This window comes from Diceros bicornis, chromosome 18 (genome assembly GCF_020826845.1).
Source record: "Diceros bicornis minor isolate mBicDic1 chromosome 18, mDicBic1.mat.cur, whole genome shotgun sequence".
Taxonomy (NCBI): domain Eukaryota; kingdom Metazoa; phylum Chordata; class Mammalia; order Perissodactyla; family Rhinocerotidae; genus Diceros; species Diceros bicornis.
This window is the reverse complement of record NC_080757.1, coordinates 7,992,780-8,012,915: the sequence shown is the minus strand read 5'-3', so window position 1 is coordinate 8,012,915 and position 20,136 is coordinate 7,992,780. Positions and strand designations below refer to the sequence as shown.

General features: G+C 48.4%; 1 protein-coding gene across 1 annotated transcript; it reads right to left on the bottom strand.

Annotated features, from left to right (window-relative positions):
* Nucleotides 1-2,680: 2,680 nt before the first annotated feature.
* Nucleotides 2,681-17,089, bottom strand: PIRT (phosphoinositide interacting regulator of transient receptor potential channels). The gene is made up of 2 exons (XM_058559703.1): nucleotides 16,954-17,089; nucleotides 2,681-5,914 (listed from the first exon to the last, which is right to left on the bottom strand). Exon 2 carries the CDS (start codon nucleotides 5,884-5,886, stop codon nucleotides 5,473-5,475), a length of 414 nt encoding a protein of 137 aa, XP_058415686.1. The 5' UTR covers nucleotides 5,887-5,914; nucleotides 16,954-17,089; the 3' UTR covers nucleotides 2,681-5,472.
* Between the last annotated feature and the right edge of the window lie 3,047 nt (nucleotides 17,090-20,136).

Genomic DNA, 20,136 nt, shown 5'->3' with positions numbered 1-20,136 from the left:
ATACTGTATCACGATTTATTCCCTTGGCTCTCCCTTCTGGGGACGAGCCTGAGTGCTTCCTGAGGTCAGAGCTCATGTGTTCATCACCTTACGCCCAGTTTAGGTGTCTGGCACATGGTCAGTGTTCTGGGATTGAAATGCTGGGTTAGCCGCTATTCCCAGAGACTGTGTCTGAGAAAGGATCAGAGAAAGGAGGGAGGGCCAGGGAACTGGCGAATGACTTAGGCAACTGCTACCATAATAGAATCATGCTTCCCTTCTCTTTCAGGTTTCTTCCTGTACAACCCCATGGGAAGATGACCGTTATTTATGTCGACATTTCTTTATTGATCTAAGATGAACCCAACTTGGTCTACATAATGATCAGAGGGACCGTTGGCAACTGCTCCTCCAATTCTGTGCAGTCATTTTGGTGGTTTTGCCAGGGGTTTCTGCTGGGCAGTGGGAGATGGTCTTCATTTGGAGGGTGACCCTTGCTGGTCCCTCAAGTACAGCAGGCCCCCACTGGAGACCCAAGGGAGCTGACTACATGGTGCCAGGGCCTGGCTCAGCTGTTGTGGCCATCTGCATAGATGGAAAACTCAGATGGGAATGCACTACTCCCCGTGGGTGCTGGGAGCACAGGCTCAGGGCTCCAGGGAGGGGTGGGAGGTAGGACCTGGATGGGCAAGGACCTGATTTAGCAGGTTCAAGGAGGGGCCAGGCCCAGGCTCATCAGTGACTCCTCTCTAGTCTTGAATGATGGAGGGAGGGTCTTTGAGAAAGGGGAAACAGGCCCACAGCACCTCTCCCTGCAGGAAGGCTTGGGGTTCGGCAGTTCTGCTCCCGTGAGAAGTGATATTGGATCTTGACTGCTCCTTTGGTTCTGAGCATTCCTGTGGGAAAGGGTCTTGAACTTCTGAGGGGGTTATGAACTTGGCCTACCATGTAATGTGAAGCCATAATAGCCAGTGTTAGCCGGTTTCAAATCCTCCTGCTCATCAGCAGGAGAGCCTGGCCTGTGGGACAAAGGCTAGATGTACCAAAGCCATCCAGCTCTGACAGTGTCACCTTGTGCTGGTGGTTGGGGACCCCCCATTTCTGCCTCTGAACACTCACATGGCACAAAACTAGGAGGTCAGGGGACGAGAACACGTGGGCTCTGGAGGTAGCTTCGGGCTGAAATCTCTGATCTGTTGCTTATGGGCTGTGAGACCTGGGACAAGTAACTTACTTTTCTGAGGCCCATTTGTTTCTTTGTAAAATGTACTACAAAGGATTAGATGGTGGGAGACGTACAAACAAAAACTATGTAAACGCCCCAGCATGGCGCCTGGCACTGAAGGTGCTCAGAATGCTGGGTTCTGTTTGGCTGGTGGGTCCTGTTGTCCTGTCCTCCTGGCTCCTGGCTGCTCTCATGGCTGGTGTTCTGGGTTCCTGCTTGGTTTGTCCTGCCCGCCTGTCTACCAACCCCAGGTCCACACCTGCTTTTCCCGCTTTGCAGCCCAGAGCCCGTCACGGCGACTCTGGTGCCTCCTGCTGTCCCTCAGAGGCCTTTGGAGAGCTGAACGGGGTGGGGATAATGGGTGTCGCCTCTGGAGCCAGACCACCTGGATTTCAGTCCTGGCTTGATGTTGTCCTAGCTTGGTGTCCTGTTCCTCAATTACCTCACCTGTAAAATGGCCATGCAGTAAGCACCCAAGAAATGTTCCCTACTTTTAGCCCGGGGCCTTCCTCTGCTCTTCAGACACCACTGCAGAATGTCCTTGCCAACTGCCGCTTCTCTTCTCTCCCTCGCTCCCTTCTCACAGCCCTCCCCCGCCCCCCCACCACCCCAAAGCCCCCACAGCCCCCAGCTAGTGTTGCACAGAAGCCTCACCAGGTGCGAGCTCAGGTGGTTCCCCTGCACACACTAATGTCAGACCCATTTGGGGCTCTGGATTTTAGTTTTCCAGGGACCTCTGATCTCTGAGGGCTGCAGATAGTGATGAGGTGATGGGGGTGGGGGACAGGGGGGGATGAGGCGTCATGACTCTGGCAATGCTGCAGGCATTGGAGGAGGGATGAAATACTGCCTGCTTGGCCAGACCCAGCACCATCCTCTTTCTTTTTCCTCTAGGGACAGAGCAAGCCAGAGCAAGCAGAAAGCCAAGGACATGGTGAGTCTGGTGGGGAGCCAAGAGGAAGAAGGTCAGGACTAAAGACCTAGAGGAGCAGAGAGGTTGGCCCAGGAGAAAGGGAGAAGGGCTTAGAAGGAAGAAGGAGGCCATGGAGGTCCTGGGAGCTGAACTGCCACTCCTTCTTGTGCTTGCTCTCCTGAGTTCATGGGGACATTGACAGGCTGACCCTGAAGTAGCTTCCTGCCTCACCCTAGACCACTGATTGATTCTGGATTTTTCCGTATCCCTTTTTTGGTCTCACTACTAGGCTTGCGGGGATGGAAGGAGACAGGAGCTTCTGCTCTGTCTGCCCCATCAGCATGTCAGAGTAGGGCCATCAGCTCCTATGAGGCACCTGAGGAATCATGCATGAAACCCACACTGTCCCCTTTCTCCCAGACAGCTCTCGGGGGAGGGGGTGTGCTGATGGGGGAGGGCCTTTCAGACGCATGAAGAAGTGGATAGCCTTGGAATTCCTGATGGAACAGAAAACACAGCAGACATTGTTAAATAGAATACAATTCAATATTATATCAATCCCTTTAGGACTCAGATTATATCGGACTCTCCCAAACAGAGTAGCTGTGGGTGAGATAATACAATCCAGTTAGCCAAACTCGTGGATGCTGGGCCTGTCCTGTGATCCACGAGAATGAAAGGAGTCATGGCGGTGATGCTTTTTTCCAGAAACGTGGCATCTGGCCTGGGCTGCATTCACAGAGCAGGCACAGTCATACCCCAGGCTTCTGTGCGGTGACAGTCTTCTGCAAAGGCCCCTCAGCATGATGCTGGCATGCTCCTAGGCCCACACTCACATGGGGGATCCCAGTGGGATCGAACGATGCTTGGGGATCTTTCCTCAGAGCCTTTCTTCATTTTTCTTTCTGAGCAACGTAGCTTGAGGGGCAGAGAATGTGGGTGAGTACTGCTGCAGACTACAAGGTGAGTCCAGAACGTGGACACCTTCCAGAGCCATGGCTGTCCCCAGACTTCCGTCTACTAAGACACACATGGTAGCAGCGTCCACTTGGGCCCTGCTCCCACAGCTGTGCCCGGACTACAAGCTTCTGGGCAGATGAAATGGGACGTAGGAAGTGTGGATTTCCAGTGAGCTAGCTGGGAGTCCACCCCGTTTGCTGCCATGTAAGACAGCATCGAGGAATGAGCGAGTGATGTTATAAGGCCAATATTGAGTCTGCATTTATGTCAGAGAAAGGGAAATGATCGGCAAGCCTTGTCACTTGAGGCACTAGAACTACAATTAGTGACATAACACTTGCAACACCCCCAACATTGGTCCTGACCTCCTGTGTGCAGGGCACTGGTGGGTGAGAGGACCCGGCCACACTGTCTGAATGGAAGACATGGCCGTCTGAGAGAGGCTCAAAGTCCACAGCCTCCCCGAACTCTGGCTCCTTAGAGGGGTGAGGCAGGGGTGTGTCCCCATGTCACAGGTACCTGCCTCTGTGGAATTTCCCATGATGCAGAGGGAACAAGGTGAGGCTCTGACTCTGCATATGGAACCACCATGAAAGACAGAGATACCTGGAGGCCTGTTAGAGAAAGGTTGCCATGGTGACCGGGGCAGGGCAGAAGGTTGAGGAGTGAAGGGAGTCAGCTCAAGCCAATGATGGTTACAGTGCAGGATGCCTTCCTTTCACACCTTATTATCAAGTGCTCCCCACTGGGCCTCAGGCCTGGCCCAGGGCAGCATGGTGGCTAGCTTTCTCAAAAGTACCCCTTCTGGTCTGCCATCTAAGGGCCTCTGGTTGTTAGAGGAAGCCCCAGGTTTGGGGAGCGCTTACCTCACTTGGTGACCCCTCTGGAAACCCTTCCAGTCTCTACCATACATGCCAGGAGGCCCTCAATGTGCCCTGAGAAGCTGCACTAGGCACTTGGGGAAGCAGGGAGAAAGCAGGCTGAGAGGGGATGAAACGGAACATTGGAAGGTTGGGAAGTTGCTATGCAATTTCCTAATTTTATCATGTTTCCCTGTTCCTCTCCCCAAGCTTTTGCATAGGCAGTTCCTGCTGCTGAAATCCTTTTCCTTTCCCTTCTTTGCTCTTATCTTTCCTTTTGTTCTCAGTTTGGATGAGACAGCCTCCAGCAATCTCTCTGTCCTCTGCCAAGTCTGCATTAGGTGACTCCTCCGTGTTCTCACACCCACCCACATTTTCCCAATCAAGGACTGAGCACAGGGTATTCCAATCACCTGTTGGCCTGGCTGGAGCTCTTTGGAAAGAAGATGAGAGCAGGGACCGTGTCTGTTTTGCTCCCAACCCCGGGCCTCGCCCAGAGCAGGGCACTCAATAAATGTTTGTTTGTTTGGTGGGTGGGGACAGGGATGGCAGAAGTGGGGATTTTCGAAAGCGAATTCCATCTCTGGAAACCTACATACTATTCAAATGTGGAATTTGATCTTCTTGGTTTTGTTTCTCAATGGTGGTAAACGAGAGAACAATCCTACAGAATCCCTCTGCAGCTGTCTATCTTGCTGTTCTAGAACTGCAGATGGGGGGAAGGAGGAAGTTAGGGCAACGTGCACTTGTCTTTGGCTAATTGGCAAGTTTGGTGGAGAGAGGAGTCAAGGAGAAGGAGTAGAAGGTCAGGGGGAAACTGTGACACCTCCTGGCCCACTCCACTGCCTCCGGTGTAGATACTATACAACTGGGAACTGAACTTCCTCTGCTGGCTGACTCCCAGAGCCAGGTCTAGGGGAATGTGCATTCTTGGAAAGTGTTTTTCCCCAGCCATCTTTCACTGTCACTCTTTGGAATGTTTCATACTTGTGACTTGTCTGGTCTCTTGTAATGCAAGTCAGTATTTTGCCCACGAAGGGAGCTGGACTGGCAAACCCAATGGGTCAGAACTCAGCCTCCCCTCTCTTTCGTGAAGGACCTCTGTTGGTCAGTTTTGGTTCTAGAAGGATGCAAATGCGGAATCCAGCTCAGGCACTCAGATATGTAAACATGAGGTTCTCCTTGGGGCACAGCGCACCCCAAGGAATTTCCCAACGTGCATAGCGCTTGGCAGAGAGAGTTAGATGAGTGATGCCTGGATGCATGGGCAGGGAATGAGGGCCTTAAAGGGGATGGCTGTGGCCAGGATCTAAGTAATAACAGAGAGACTAAATGAGATACATCCAGCAATGTTCCCCAGCCACATGGAGAGTGGAGCCCTGAGCTCTCTTGCCCACAGGGCCAGGAAGAGGGTTTGCCAGGATCAGTTTTATGGCAAACCCCACCAAGGAGACAGGGATGTTGAATGTTGGTCAGATCTCCTTCTCCGGGTTGAGGTGGTAGGGGGATGGGGAGGACAGAGGGTGAGGCTGCCATCAGCGATTCAGGAAGAAGGACTTGAGACTCTGGAAGAAAACCGATTTCTGTCTCTGCCTCTGTTTCTTTCTGATGATGGGCACCCACACCAGCCCACACACCAGCATCATGAGTCCCAGGGAGAGGAAGGCAGGCCCTATCATCCTAAGGACCTTAAGGCTCTTGTCACCCAGGTTCAGGGTGTAGGCCAAGCAGGTGATGACCACACCGAAGAGGAGGATGGCACCGCCCACGGACATGATGACGACGGGCTTGCGGTAGATTTCCCAGTTACTCCGGGGGGTGGTGGTCCAGACAGACTCACTTCTGGAGCTGATGCACAGGGAGCTGGCGGTCTGGCTGGGCAGCAGGTCCTTGGATTCTGGAGACTTCTCGTCGACCTCCACGACCTTGGGGAGAGCCTCCATTGTCATGGCTCCTCAGGCCCCGGCACCTGGTAACCTGCAACAGTTAGAAGCAAAGGCGAAGTCTGAATACTCACACACCCTTCCTGTTTTCAGCATCCTTCTCCAGCTAGCTCTCAGGGGAGGGCAATACAAGGTTTTTGTGCTGAAGCCAAAAGGAAAATCAGATGAGATCCGCATAAATAAGAAACTACTCAAGCTGGTGTGTTTTTTTCTTGTGAGAAATAAATATAATATCATTCTAATCAATTGCTTTTAGTATTCTAAACAGGGAACAGTGGTGCCCTTTAAAAAACTAACAAAGGTTTTAGTTTATTAAACGGCATCTTATTTTCAGACTCAACCACTTTCTCGCTGTGTGATCTTGAGTGAGTTACTTAATGTCTCTGTGCCTCAGTTTTCTTATCTATAAAATGGTGATAATAATACTACTTATCTCATAGGGTTTTCAAAAGAGTTAAATGAGTTAAGACATGTAATGCGTTGAAACAACGTCTGGCATATTGCAAGCAGCCCAGAAATGGCATTGTTTGCCTATCAGAGTAGTGATATTTTATACAAAAATGTGTGTGTGCGTGTGCATGTGTGTGCACCAGCCACTGCACTAAACACTTGTGTGCATGTGTGTGCACCAGCCACTGCACTAAACACTTCCTTCATCACACTGAAACCTCACAATGACCCTGTGAATTAAGCATTAGTTCTATGGGACAGAGGAGACAGCTAAGGCTCAGCAAGATGAAGCAGCTCATCACAGGGCAAGGAGCTGCTGGAGGTTAGACTTGAACCCAGTCCACCCTTGCTCTTAAACCGCCAGGCTGTGTCTGGGCCGGAGAACATCTTCTAGTGCGGCCTGGGATTTGATGTGCTTTGTCAGCACAGGACAGTAATGACATTCCAATATCTAAATGCCTCTCCCCACCCACCACATGAATGACATCAAGTCAGATTCCCACCCTCCCGTTCTTAGGCCTGTAAAGATATGGCACCAAGCCTGACTCCCTGTTCTGATCTCTCATCTAGAGCCCACCTGTGCATCTCTCCATCACCGGAGCTCTCTCATCCCCTGGTCCCCACGTCGGGGAGGTAGATGGTCACCCACTCGGAGCATCTTCAGAGCTGCTCACCTGCCAAATACTTCTCCACCAGAGCCGAGTTAGCTCAAAGTCCTTTAATGTGGGATGAAAACCTTTCATTCCATAATTGGAAATGTGGGTTCAAGTGCAAATGCCTCTATATTTGCAATAAGGCAATAAGATATGAATGACTGATTTTAGATACTTTCCTGATATTAGATACTTTTGTGTGTGTGGAAGGAAGGGGAAGCCGAGAGCTCAGGTGCCCTGCCTGGAGGTTTTCACCAAGACCTTGCTGATTCATCTTGGAGTTGTCTCCAAAGGGTTCAGTACAGTGCTTTGGACCCTAGAGACTCTATGTACCTTTAATTGAATGAGTAAGTGAGTAAACAACTTCCTTTCTGCTTCCTCCCTCCCTCCTTTCTCCCTCGCCCTTCCCTACCTCCTTCTCATCCTCCCTCCCTCCCTCCCTACCAACGGTCGCCACGGACAAATCCAGCTTTCCTCACAACACCCCTTTTACAAGCTCGGTTCTTGCCAGCGGGAGCCTGGTGCCTCCCCTGCCCTGAGCACAGGTGGTCGGTGCTCTTTGGGCCCACGCCGGCCGCCCTCTCCTCCCGTATCCTGAATCCAAAAGCCCTCCCACTTTTCTCTGCAGGCCCTGCCTGCCTGGGAGAACCTTCCTCCAGCAGCCTTTCTCCAGCCTCTGCTCTTTCTCCCTCCGATTAACTGCCTTTGGTCCTTGGCTTCCACTCCCTTCCCTCCTCCAGGTAGCCGGGGTTCTTCCTCTGACCTCTTCTTTTGTGTTTCCTGCCTGGCAACCTCAGACCCCACAAATCAGCATTTCTAATATCCTTCTTCATGAGAGGGATGGGAGAGATTTCTTTCCACGGCAAAAGTTTATTGGGAAGGTGGGCTATTCAGCCCAGTCACGATGGGTTCCCTCTCCCCACCCCACATAGATTTTAGTCAGACCCAAATATGGAGGGGGGTGCATTTTGGGAAAGATAGCTTGGGAGAAGGAGATGCTGTCTCAAGCTGGCGGCTCCCAGGCCAACACTCGAACCTGCCGCTTCTTCTTTACTAGGGCACTTCTACCCACAGAAGGGTCCTTTAGTGGATGGTCTCTCCACCCACACGTCCTACAATGTTAATATCAAGCTTAACGCGCTCAACCCCCACCCCTCCAGGCCTCACAGCAGCTCACTGGACAAGTGCTCCCACTGTCCCACTTTTTAGAACAAGCAGTTACAGATCCCTCCCCTTTGACAGGGAGGAAATAGGAATTGAAAAGTTGCCGTGCCTTCAGAATACAGATATTAGCATCCATGTACACTCATCTAGAGAGAGGATATTTGGATCTCTGCTTCCAAAGACTTTGAAAAATGTGATGGATGTGCTTTTGTAAGCACAGGTGCACAGGTGTTCACTTCCCTTTCGATCCTGTGGTATATTTGCATAAGCCATGTAATCATTTTTAAAGTGATCTTTACCCCTGGGCAGGGAGTAGGGCAGAGATTATAAATCATGTTATACAACCCTGGCCGGGAAGCTTGTGTTGGTGTCTGCACCCTGGTTTCTTATGTGGATCTTCTCTCTAGGTAGCCATGTCCACCACTTTGTAGTGAAGACTCAGGGCAGAAGGGCTTGCTGCCTTCAGGTGCTGGAGGTGTTGTGATGGAGAAGTAGGAATCCAGCGATTCTCATTTGTGCCAGAGGAGAGCTGGGCTGGATGGGGGAAGGACCTGCTCCTGTGAGAGCTGCTGTCTGGTATAAGATGGCCACTGCGTCATGAACAGGAAATGTGCAACTAGAGGCGGGGACCACTGCCAGGGATAATGGACACCTGGATTCTGAGAGGGAGAGGGAGGCGGGACTAACTGGGCCTTGCTGGAAGCACCTAACATATACTCTTTGGCTCTGCGAGGAGATCATTCATTTATCTCCACCTTACAAGGGCAGACTGAGGCCCAGTGAGATTCAGGAATGTGGCCAAAGCCCCCCACCCCCACCCTTTCACATGTGGCTGTGCTGGGATTCAGATTAAGCTCCTCGCACTAGACCAGGGGTGGTCCCGATGGCAGGACTCTGAGGGTTCTTCAACTATGAGAATCTCTGCATTTTTCACTTTGGGGCTCCATCCTGCAGTAAACTAAACTCTCATTGAATATGGATCAAAGATAAGTAACTGTAGAGTGATTCACTATACAATACAGAAATAACACTGTTGTAGCTTTTTCATAATGTTATATTTATTTAAGTTAAAGGACTATTTTTACTCTGGGATTATGTCCTTCCTTCTTTTTTTGGCATTGGAATATTTTTCACTTTGTGAAATGACCATGGTGGAGGATGATCACTGGTTTTGTTATATCTGTACTTGCCAAGATAAAAAGTTGGCATCCTATGTAGATGTCATCTATCATCTGTCTGTCTGTCTATCTATATCTATCTATCTATCTATCTATCTATCTATCTATCTATCTATCTATCCTATCTATCAATCTATCTATCTATCTATCTATCTATCTATCTATCTATCTATCTATTACCTATCTAATTGTAATAGTTCATGAAATCCCACAGAATGGGAAGCTTTAGTTTAGTTGACTTACTTAGGAGGAGGGATGGGTCTTTGGGAGAGCAAATGGGCTGGTAGGGCTTCATTTTCTGGGCAGTGACGGAAGGAAAAGCAGTTCTCCTCCCCGCAGTAAGGGAGAGCTTTCTTTTTCTCTCCCTCCCCGCCCCCTCTCTCTCATGAGGCAGGAGGCTGGAGCAGCTCTAAACAGAAGGGGGCAGGCAGGGTTGGGCTGTGGAATGAACAGTATGGGGAAGAATCACTCGTCACAGTTCCAGCAAGTCACTAAACTTACTTGCAGTGTGTGTGTGTGATGGAAAGATCCAGGTCTTTGACATCACAGGGAGCACTGTTTGAACCCAGTTTGCCACTTATAAGCTGTAGGACCTTGAGCAGTTTCCTTAACCTCCCTGAGACTTACTAGCCTCATGTATAAAATAGGGATAATAGAGTATCTGCTTCATAGGGTTGTGGTGATCATCAAATTTCATAAAACACTACTACACTGTGTGACACATTATAAAGGTTCAAGAAATGGCCCCGGTTACTATTATAATTATTTTCTTTCTCTGTTCCTGTTTCCTCATCTGTAAAATGAAGAAGTGGGCCTAAAGGACTTCTTAAGCTATCTTAGATAGGTCCACAGGTGATGAATCAAAGTTGAATTCTGAGAATCCAGGTTTCCTGAAAATCACCAACTCAGGGGCAGTATGAGTTTTATTATAACATTTTATTAAAGTCTTAAAAGATTCTATTTTTCTCCTGTACCAGAGTTTCTCAACACCAGCACTACTGACATTTGGGGTCCAATAATTCCTCGTTACAGGGGGCTGTCCTGTGCACTGCAGCATATTTAGGAACATCCATGGCCTCTACCCACCAGATGCCAGCAGCACATTCCCCCCTCCAGTCATGATAATCAGAAATGTCTCCAGACATCACCAATGTCCCTTGGGGGGCAAAATTGATCTGGGGGAGAACTATTGCTCCACGCTGGCCTTTCCCTCCCTCCTCACTTGCAAACTGCCTCAGGGCCGAGGCTGGGTTTACTCATCTTCTGCCCCACAGTGCCTGGCACTCCGCCTGGCCCTTGGCAGCTGCCGAAGAGACTCAGACCCACCGCTGCTGCTCTGTGAGGGATGAGGTGACACCCGGGGAGCTGCTCCAGTGAGAAGAACCATGTTTTCAGGTTTGGATTAAGTTTCTGGGACTTGGTTTGAATGCCTCAGAGGATCCCTCACTCCCTGCAATGGGTTCAATTGTCCACCCAGAACCTTAGACTACGATGTTATATGGAATAAGGGTCTTTGCAGATGTAATTAAGGTAAGGCTCTCCAGAAGAGATCATCCTCAAATAGACTAGTCCAATGACTCGTGTCCTTATAACAGAGAGGGACATTTGACGCACAGAAGGGAAGACCACGCGAAGAAGGAGGCAAAGGTTGAAGCGATGCCTCTACAAGCCAAGGAATGCCAAGGGTTGCCAGCAGCTGCCAGAAGCAAGGAGAGAAGCATGGAACGGATTCTCCCTCAGAGCCTCCAAAAGGAACCGACTCTGCCGACACCTCGATTTTGGACTTCTGGCCTCCTGAACTGAGAGAATGAATGGGTTTCTGTTGTTTTAAGTGACGAAGTTTGTGCTAATGTGTCACAGCAGCCCAATAAACAAACACACTCACCTTCCTTTAAGGTCCCTGACACCTCAGAAGTGGACAAGACCTGAGGCCTGAGGGGCTGGGCCTGTGGAGGAGCCAGGCCTCCGGGACTGACCACAGATTTGAATATTGGCTCAGCCCTCTGGCCAGCAATTTGAGAAGGGAGGATAGGTCTTTCTCCCCTGGAGGCCGCATTTGGAGTGTCAGGACGAAGATTTAGTGGGCACAACTAGGGATGGGCAGGCTGCAGGCTGGTGCCACTGGTCTGGGACTATGCAGCAATGAGAAGGAAAGAATGACAGCTCCACAGACAAACATGCATGAATCTCTGAATACGATGCTGACCAAGAGAAGCCAGACACATCTCCACTTACACAAAATTCAATTTACATAAAATGAGACTCTGTTTACATAAAATTCAAAAACCTGTAAGACAATCATTGCTAGTAGAGGTTAGGAGAGTATTGTCTTTAGTGGGGGTAGTGACAGGGAGGGGGGCACGATGGAGACTTTCGGGGTGCTGGTAACATTGATTCTTGATTTGGCTACAGCTGCTTACATGGGTGTGTACTATTTGAGCTGTATACTCATGATATGACTACTTTTCTGTGTGTACTTGAAACATCAATAAAATATTTAAACAGAGATAATCAAAATATATAACTAAATGCAATATGTTCCTTTCTTTGGATTCCGACTAGAACAAACCAGTTGTACAGACATTTTGGGATAATTTTAAGGAAGTTTGAACATGGATTGGGTATGAGATGACATTAAGGATTTAAAATTTGTATTCGGTATGATAATCATATTGTTGACACATAGGAAAATGTCTTTTTAGATATGGAGATGCATCTTGAAACAAATAAGGATGAAATGTCATGATGCCACGATTCCCACATGAAAACATCAAACTCTCAATCAAATACGACAAAATGCTAAAAATTATTAAATCTAAGTGACGGATGTATGGAAGTTCATTATATGACTATCTCTATTTTTATTTATGTTTGCAAATGTTTATAATAAATGAGAAACTGAATATAAAGATGGACAATAGCCAGACCATATGTAAAAATAGGACTCCTACCCACAATCTGGGCAGCAACCAGCCCAGAAAACCAACCCATTATCCTCAGCTACCAGACCAGGAAGCCAGCATGCTATCTATCAGACAGACTTTTAAGAAGTCAGACCACTATCTCTAGCAACTAGCCCAGCAAGCCAAAGAATAACTGAGAACAACTGATCTTTGAAAAATGCACCAAAGCAATTCAATGAGGAAAGGAAAGTCCTTTCAACAAATGGTGCTGGAACAACTGGATATTCATATGGAAAAAAATGAAACTTGACCCCACCTCACACCATCAACAAAAATTAATTCAAGAAGGATTATGGACACAACCTGACCATAAAAACTAAAACTTAAAATTTTTAGGAGAAAATATAGGAGAATATCTTTGTGACCTGGAGGCAGGCAAAATTTCTTAGGACAGAGAAGGCAATGACCAAGAAAGAAAAAAAATCCATAAATTAAATTTCATCATAATTTAAAACTCCTGCTCATTAAAAGCTACTGAGAAAAAATGAATAGGCAAGCTATAGGTTGGGAGAAAAATTCTGCAAAATACGTATTTGTCAAAGGATTTGTATCTGGAATATGTAAAGAACTACTACATCTGATTAATAAAAACACAAAGAAACAGCCCAGTTTTAAAAATGGGCAAAATATTTAGACAGATCCATTATAAAGGAAGATGAATAAACAAGAAACCCATGAAAAAATGCTAGACACTGATGTTCAACAGAAAAATGCAAATTAAAACCACAATGAGATACAGTCACACATTCACTAGAATGGCTAAAATTTAAAAATCTCACAATTCCAAATGTTGGTAAGAATGTGAAATAATCAGAGCTCTGCTACGCTGCTGGTAGGAACATAAAATGGCACCAACACTTTAGAAGAAGGTTTGGTAGTTTCTTATGAAGTTAAACATACACCTACCCTTTAATCCAGCAATTCCACTCCTAGATATTTATTTGTCCAAGAGAAATGAAAACCTATGTCCACAAAAGACTTGTTTAAGACTATTCATAGCAGCTTTATCCATAATAGCCCAAACCAGAAAACAAATCAAATGCCTATGAACAGAAGAAAAGATGAAGAGTTGTATATTCACACAACGGAATAGTACTAAGCAACAAAAAAGAACTTCTGATACACACACAGCATGGATGAGTCTCATAGACATGCTGAGTGAAAGAAGTCAGATATAAAAGAGTACATATATTGTATATTTCCATTTATATGACATTCTAGAACCTTCTAAGAACTAACGTAGGGTGATAAAACTCAAAACAGTGGTTGTAAGGGTGAGAGGAACTAACTGGGATTTTCTGGGGTGGATGGAAATGTGTATCTCGTGGTATCGGTGTGGGTTACATGGGGGATCTATTTGTAAATATGGCACACTAAGATTTGTGCATTTCAATGTGTGTAAATTACACCTCACAAAAAAGGACTGCAAAAATCTTAACAATAATAATCAAGTGGGTCAGGGTGGGGAGCAGATGGAAGTACAGCTAAACCAAGAAAGCCAGAATGTTGATAATGGTTGACGCCGTATGATGGAACATGGGGAGCCAGGGTGGGGGTGTGGGCAGGAAACCATTACCTCAGAAAATAGGGGTGTGGGCAGAGGCGAAGTGACCCCAGAGTAGGGCAGAGACGTTCAAGGAGAATCTGTGAGGTGAGAGAGTCACCTGGCTCTTACAGGAGAGACTGTGACACTGATTCTGAGGAAGAAGAGATCCTGAGAGGAAGAGCAAATGCCTCTTGGAGAAACTGGGAATTGGGGACAGGAGATGCACATGGAGATGGAGATGGACCTGAGAGCTAGAGCTAGAGATGGGGAGACAGAGAGGCGGAAAGAGAAAGAAAGAGAATGAACAAGAATTTCACCTTTTTCACCTTGTTTCTGGAAAGATACCATCCTTTGAAGGAAAACACAGACTTTCAGGGGAGCAGGAACCTGGGCAGAGCAAAAACTGGGTTTGGTTGGCCAAATGGATGTATCCAGAAGGGACTGTCTCTTAATCTCGTTAGAACTGGTCTGCTTATCTACTGTGTATTTGTAATTGTCCACTTGTTAGAGACCCCGCTTACATATATCTTCTCAGTGTTTGGCTTTTGGTCTTGTATCCCCAGGTTGTATCCTCAGCTAACAGTGCTCACCAACACTGCAACACACACTTTTTGCGCAACTCCTGTGTTTTGTCCTCTGGTAGGCATAGAGTTACAGACTCGACTGAGACAATGTCCCTCTCCCTGAGCAGAGGAGCTCAGGGAGGGCACGTTTCCTCACTTGGTGTACGCGTCTGCTCGCTCAGTGGTGTCGCTGACAAATGAAGTGAAGACATGTCTCAAATGAGAGTGGGGAGAACTGGCAGGAACATTATGGCTTTTTCTCACGTGCTCAGATATTCATCCCCCAACATATGGTTTTGTGGGGTATGTGGATCATGCAAGCTGTTGAGCAACGATGAGTGTCCGAGATAATAAGCACTAAATACTTTGAGTCCTCCGGGAGATTCCCGAGTGTCTGAAATGCACCACTTAACGGGAATGGTGGTTGAAAGGGAAATCAGTGAATGATTGCCCCGGAGATGAGCAGATATGGGTCCATATTTATAGGACTGGAAGTTCTTCATTCCCTCCCAGATTCCTGAGGGGCTGGGGCTGGGCCTCCTCACCTTCCCATGCTCTCCAGCTAGTAGCTCAGCACTTTGCTGAGACTAGGGACTCAGCATGTGTTTGTTAAATGATTCAACAAACAGGGAGCTATGGCAGGAGAGGCAAGAGAGGGCTTTGCAGGTGGTTTGTGAAGTAGAGCTTACTCCTGTGGATTTGTTTTCCTTCCAGTTTCCGGTTGAGGTATGGCGGGGTAGAACCTGGCCAGCATTGCAACATGAAGTCACCATTCTGGAGTGTCTTTTTCATCCTCATGGTTCTACGAGGGCAGTACTCTTATTATCATTCCCTCTTTCCAGCTAAGGGCACTGAGGCTCAGCGCTGCCTGCCCGGAACCCTGGTCTTTTATATACTGCACCACGCTTTCTCAAGGATGGAGCCCCGGCCTTTTCCCTCTCTTTTTCTTCACTACCCTCCTTCCTAGCGTCCCACCGACTCTATACGGGCACATCTTTATCTCCACACTCACTCCCCAGCCCTTCTCTGGCTCCATCCTCCTTTGAATGTGCCAGAACACCATCAACATGAACAGGTTGCCAGGGTTAGCCAATAAGATGACCAGATGCCCAGTTAAATTTGCATTTCAGATAAACAATGAATGCTTTTCTCATATAAAAATGTTCCAAATATGGCATGGGACATATGTATACCAAAAATTTATTTGTTGCTTATGAGAAATTCGAATGTAATTGGGCATCCTTGTAATGTACCTGGCAACCCTAATAAGAGGCCCTGCTACGCTTGGGCCTGGAGTTATCCGCCCCTACCCCAGCTTCTCTTCCCGCATGGGAACTGGGCTATTCTGGGAATAGCAAGGACAGAAAGCAGAGAGAGAAGGCACACATTGCCTCACAGCTGGAAGGCTATGCCCAGAAAGCAGGGTCTTCTGGTGGGAGAAGAGGGGAGGCAGGCTGCAAAATGCAAGTGGCAGAAATAACACAACTGATTATTCCTGAGAAAGACCCAAGTGTGGGTTTGTTTTTGAAATTCCTGAGATGTGGAGGATCTTGCTCTCTCCCCACTGGAGCCTCCACCAATGCCCTACCCCGCTGTCAATGCTGGTCACTGCCCTTCCCTCAGCAAGACACTCAGTTGGTGAGCCCATCCCTCTGATAAGGTGAGTGGGGCCCAGTGCCTGAGCTGATAACCTAGAGGCCAGAGAGTCTCTGAATATGCTGCTGCTGTCACCACAGCACAGCCACCCATCTGTCACCTGCTCATAGTGCTTCTAGGAAGGGAAGTTCCCCAAAGATCACACTCAACCTAGACACTGCCACTCACCTCCCTCTTCACACCACGCAGCCGGTACCCAGGCCCTTCCCAGGAACAAGGTGGAAAATAGCTCTGCTTTACCCTGGATGTAGGGTCCCGTGGCACACGTTCGCCCTACATGTCTTGTCCATGTTTATATGTGTCTGCCTCGTTCCCCTTTCTGAGATGAAGCCTGCTCCAGCCAGCCTGCTGCAGCTCGTTTTCCTGGCACCTGCCCTGGGCGCTGGCCACACCTGCAGCAGGGAGGGATCGCCAGACGCTGAGGTCTGACATGGGATGCCCAGGAGGACCTTCTGCGTCTGAGGTCCCGCCCATGCACTCTGGGATCTGAGGGCGGCCTTGTGCTTCCCTGTCTGGCTTTTTCTTCTTGTCTCTGCCCAGGTTTGGGAGTGTGGTCCCCTGCCCAGCTCTTCCCTCCAGTGGCTGCCAAGGTTGAAGGCTAGATGCTATACATGCAGGGCTGAAGCAGCTGTCTGCACACAGATTTCCCTCTCCCAGGTGCACAGCAGGGGCAGCCCCCTCCTCCCCTGCCACCACTCTCTGCCGCGATTCTCACCAGGCAGTCCCCCCCAGCTGGTTCGCCCCCTCTCAAGGCACAGCCCCATCTCCCTGCCTGTCATTCTTATTTGCCTTCCAATTCCAGTTCAAGACTCAACACACTCAAAAGCAAAGTTAAAACCAGCTCGTTCCTCCAGGGAAATGGAAGGAAGGGCCGAGGGAACAGATCCTTTCCTTACTTACTGTCCTTGATGTCCTGGGGGAGGGTGGTGGACCAGGGAATCACACACAGCTCACACAGGGAGGAAGCCGGCAATGAGTTTCTGTTCAAGTTCTTCATCCCAGCCAGAGAAAGCCTCCCCGGCCCCATCCAGGAGCTGGTGTGTGCTGCAAATCCAGCCACTGAGCAGACTCCAGTGGGGATGAGCTCACCAGGATATGGGCTAATTGGTTAACCCCTTGCAGGCTGCTGGCACAGGCACTTGGAATGTGGCTTTGTCTCAGCCTTGCTCAGCCACTGTGAGACGAGACTTGTGAAAAATTAATGAAGTTCCTCTGCAGGCTGTCTTCAAGTTTTGGTGGAGACGTGCATTAGGGTGGTGTCTGGGCAGGGCTGCTACTCCTCACCCAAGCGCAGAAATCAGAAGACCTGGAGTTTCTGGGGTGGTGGAATGTGCAGTGATGATGGTGGTGGTGATGGGTTGTCAAAGGGTAGATTGCTAAGAGGCTGTGCTAGCTCTGTTCCATGCAGGCCTTGACAATAAGGCCTGGGAGCTCTACTTGTTCTGGATGTTGGGGAGGGCACGAGTAGACTTATTCAACACCTTTGGGTCCAAGACGGCAGGGATACCTCTGGGAACTTCCCAATGCCTGCGGGTGGGCACCCTATGTGACAGACTGCCAGGATCCCACAGCAGAAGGTAAGACAAGCACACAGGGCCCCGCCCCACCCCAGGACCAGACATCTCTGAACTGTAGGCAACACAGCATGTTCACCCTGCTCCTCCTGTCTCTCCTGATGATGCCCCTGTGGCTTTTCCACCGACGCCTGCTGCTACGGTGAAGAGAAGAGAATGATAAAAATCACTGTAATGGGGGGAAGGGGTTTCCACCTCCATAAAATGCTTAGCGAATTGTGCTTGGGAAGCTGTGTGTGACGTGTTGAGTTGCCATTTTCACGATGCTGATGGATGCGTGCCCTGAAGCCAACAAAATTCCCTAAGAGCCTGAAAGCCAGACTAGCCCTGCCCTTCTCCACACTAGCTTGAGAATTCGAGAAGCCATTGCTTCTCCCTGGTTGTGAGCCACCGGGTGAGGGAGGGTCTTTGCTACTGGTAGCAGACACTAGGGGGCTTCCTCTGTGGTCTATAGGGGAGGATCTCCCACGAGTGAACGGGGAAGCAGAAGGCCAGGGCAGGAGTGGGATTCTTCCATTTCTGGCATCTTGATCTCCATACCTCTGAAATGAACGAGACATTTCCAGACTGGGAAGGCTCTGCAGAGGTTGATGTGTGATAAATGGCCAGAGAAGCAGAGAGCTAGGAGGGCCAGCCTGGCCACTGGGCTGCTGTGAGGGGATCAAGCTGACCGAGCTTTTCCCATGTCCTCCTCTGTGAAAGCTGAGCATTCTCTGCTCAGCCAAATGGGGAGGAGGAGGTGGCGATGAACCTCCCAGGGAACCTGACTTGGATGGCTTTTGAGGATGTTGCTGCTCTGCTGTAGATGCCTCTGCCTTTAGCTCAAATCAGTTTGTTAAATCAAATGGCCTGGCTTGTGAAGAAACCCTAGGGTGAATTATTTTGCAATGCAAATAGTCAAATAATTTATTTTTTCCTAAGTTCAGACTTCTGTGCTCTCCCCGACCTTCCACAGGGCAAGGCAGTGTAGTGTAGAAATGCCCACCAGTAAGACAAACCCTTATTTCATATTTTCTGCATTTCAGGCACTAGTCTAAGTAGTTTATGCATACAATTATTCATTTATTCCCCCACACAACTCTTTGAGGTAGGTATGTGAGATATGTTGCTATCCTTATATTTGGCCTTAGACAAATTACTTAACTTCTCTGAGTCTTAGCTTCTTCATTTAAGTAGATTGATCATTGCTACCTGAGAGAGTTTTTGTGAGGATTAAATAAGAAAATGCAAATAGCAAGCGCTTAATGAATATTTATACATATATACACATTCCTACACATTGTATGTATATAACATACATTTATATTTACATATGTATATATGCAAATTAGGGGGAGGATTTGGGGTCCAGGAGAAAGTCTCCAGGGTAGAAGCTGTGCTGCCTGCAGGCTCCTCCCTCCCAAGACTTAGCAGGAGGAATGAGAAGCCAGCTGGGGCCCTGGGCAGTCACTCCAAATGTCCTGGGGGGAAGGCTTCTGCTGCTGCTGTGGTATGGAAGGGGCAGTAAACACTGCCTGGGGGAGGCTTTTGGCCCTCTTACTCAGAGTGGCCCAATTCCCCATCCTGTACTCGCAGCTCCTCCAGCTCAGCTCTGCTGCCCTTTACCGGGCGAGTCCTATGTTCCATGCATCAATGGTACGACAGGGTGACCGGCCATCTGGGTTCGCCCGGGACTTACAGGTTTCCGGGAACACGGACTTTCAGTGCTACAATCAGTTCCAAGCAAATCAGGATTCATTGGTTACTTTCGTAGAAACGTTGGCAGCCTCTGTGCCTGTGCACAGGAGTTCTCTCCGTCTAGAATGCCCTTTTTGCCCGTCTTCATTTCACTAACCCACCCAATCTGGCCTCACCCCATCTGCAACCTCCGTGAACCCCCCTCTCCCGGGTTCAAAGCCCCTCCTCTGGGGGGGTCGGTCACAGTGGCTCTTCTGCTCTATTACGCTGCTTGATGATTGTCTACCCCCCTCTCCACAGTCCCCAAACTCCTTGGAATGCTTTTTTTACATAAAAAAATTATTATGGAAAATTTTAAACATATGGAAAAATAGAAAAAGAAGTTATCTAATGAATCCTCATGTATCCCCAATTCAGCTTCAACAATTATCAATGCTCATTCTTTTTCATTTCTCTCCCTCCTACATTTTTTTTGAGAATTTTAAAGCAAATCTCTCTTCTTCAGTTAATCCTTGCAAGTGGAGATGAGTATCTCCAACAGACAAGGACCTCCTTCCTTCCTCTTTTTTAAATAACAACTAAAATGCCATTATAATCATACATGAAATTTAAACATTCTTTAATGTTAATACCCATTCCACATTCTTGATACCTGTTCCACACTCTCATGTCCCTGATTGTCTCGAAAGCATCTTTTTTATGGTCAGGTTTCCATAAAGCAGGATCCAAACATGTCCAGCCAGTACTCCTAGTAGCCGCGTCTCCCAGCATCGTTCCATCCGTCACAACCACTCCCTCCTCTGTTCACACGATTTAGTTATTGAAGGTACCA

Coding starts and splice junctions, on each gene's coding strand:
- PIRT (XM_058559703.1), bottom strand. CDS start 5,886: ATGACAATGGAGGCTCTCCCCAAGGTCGTGGAGGTCGACGAGAAGTCT.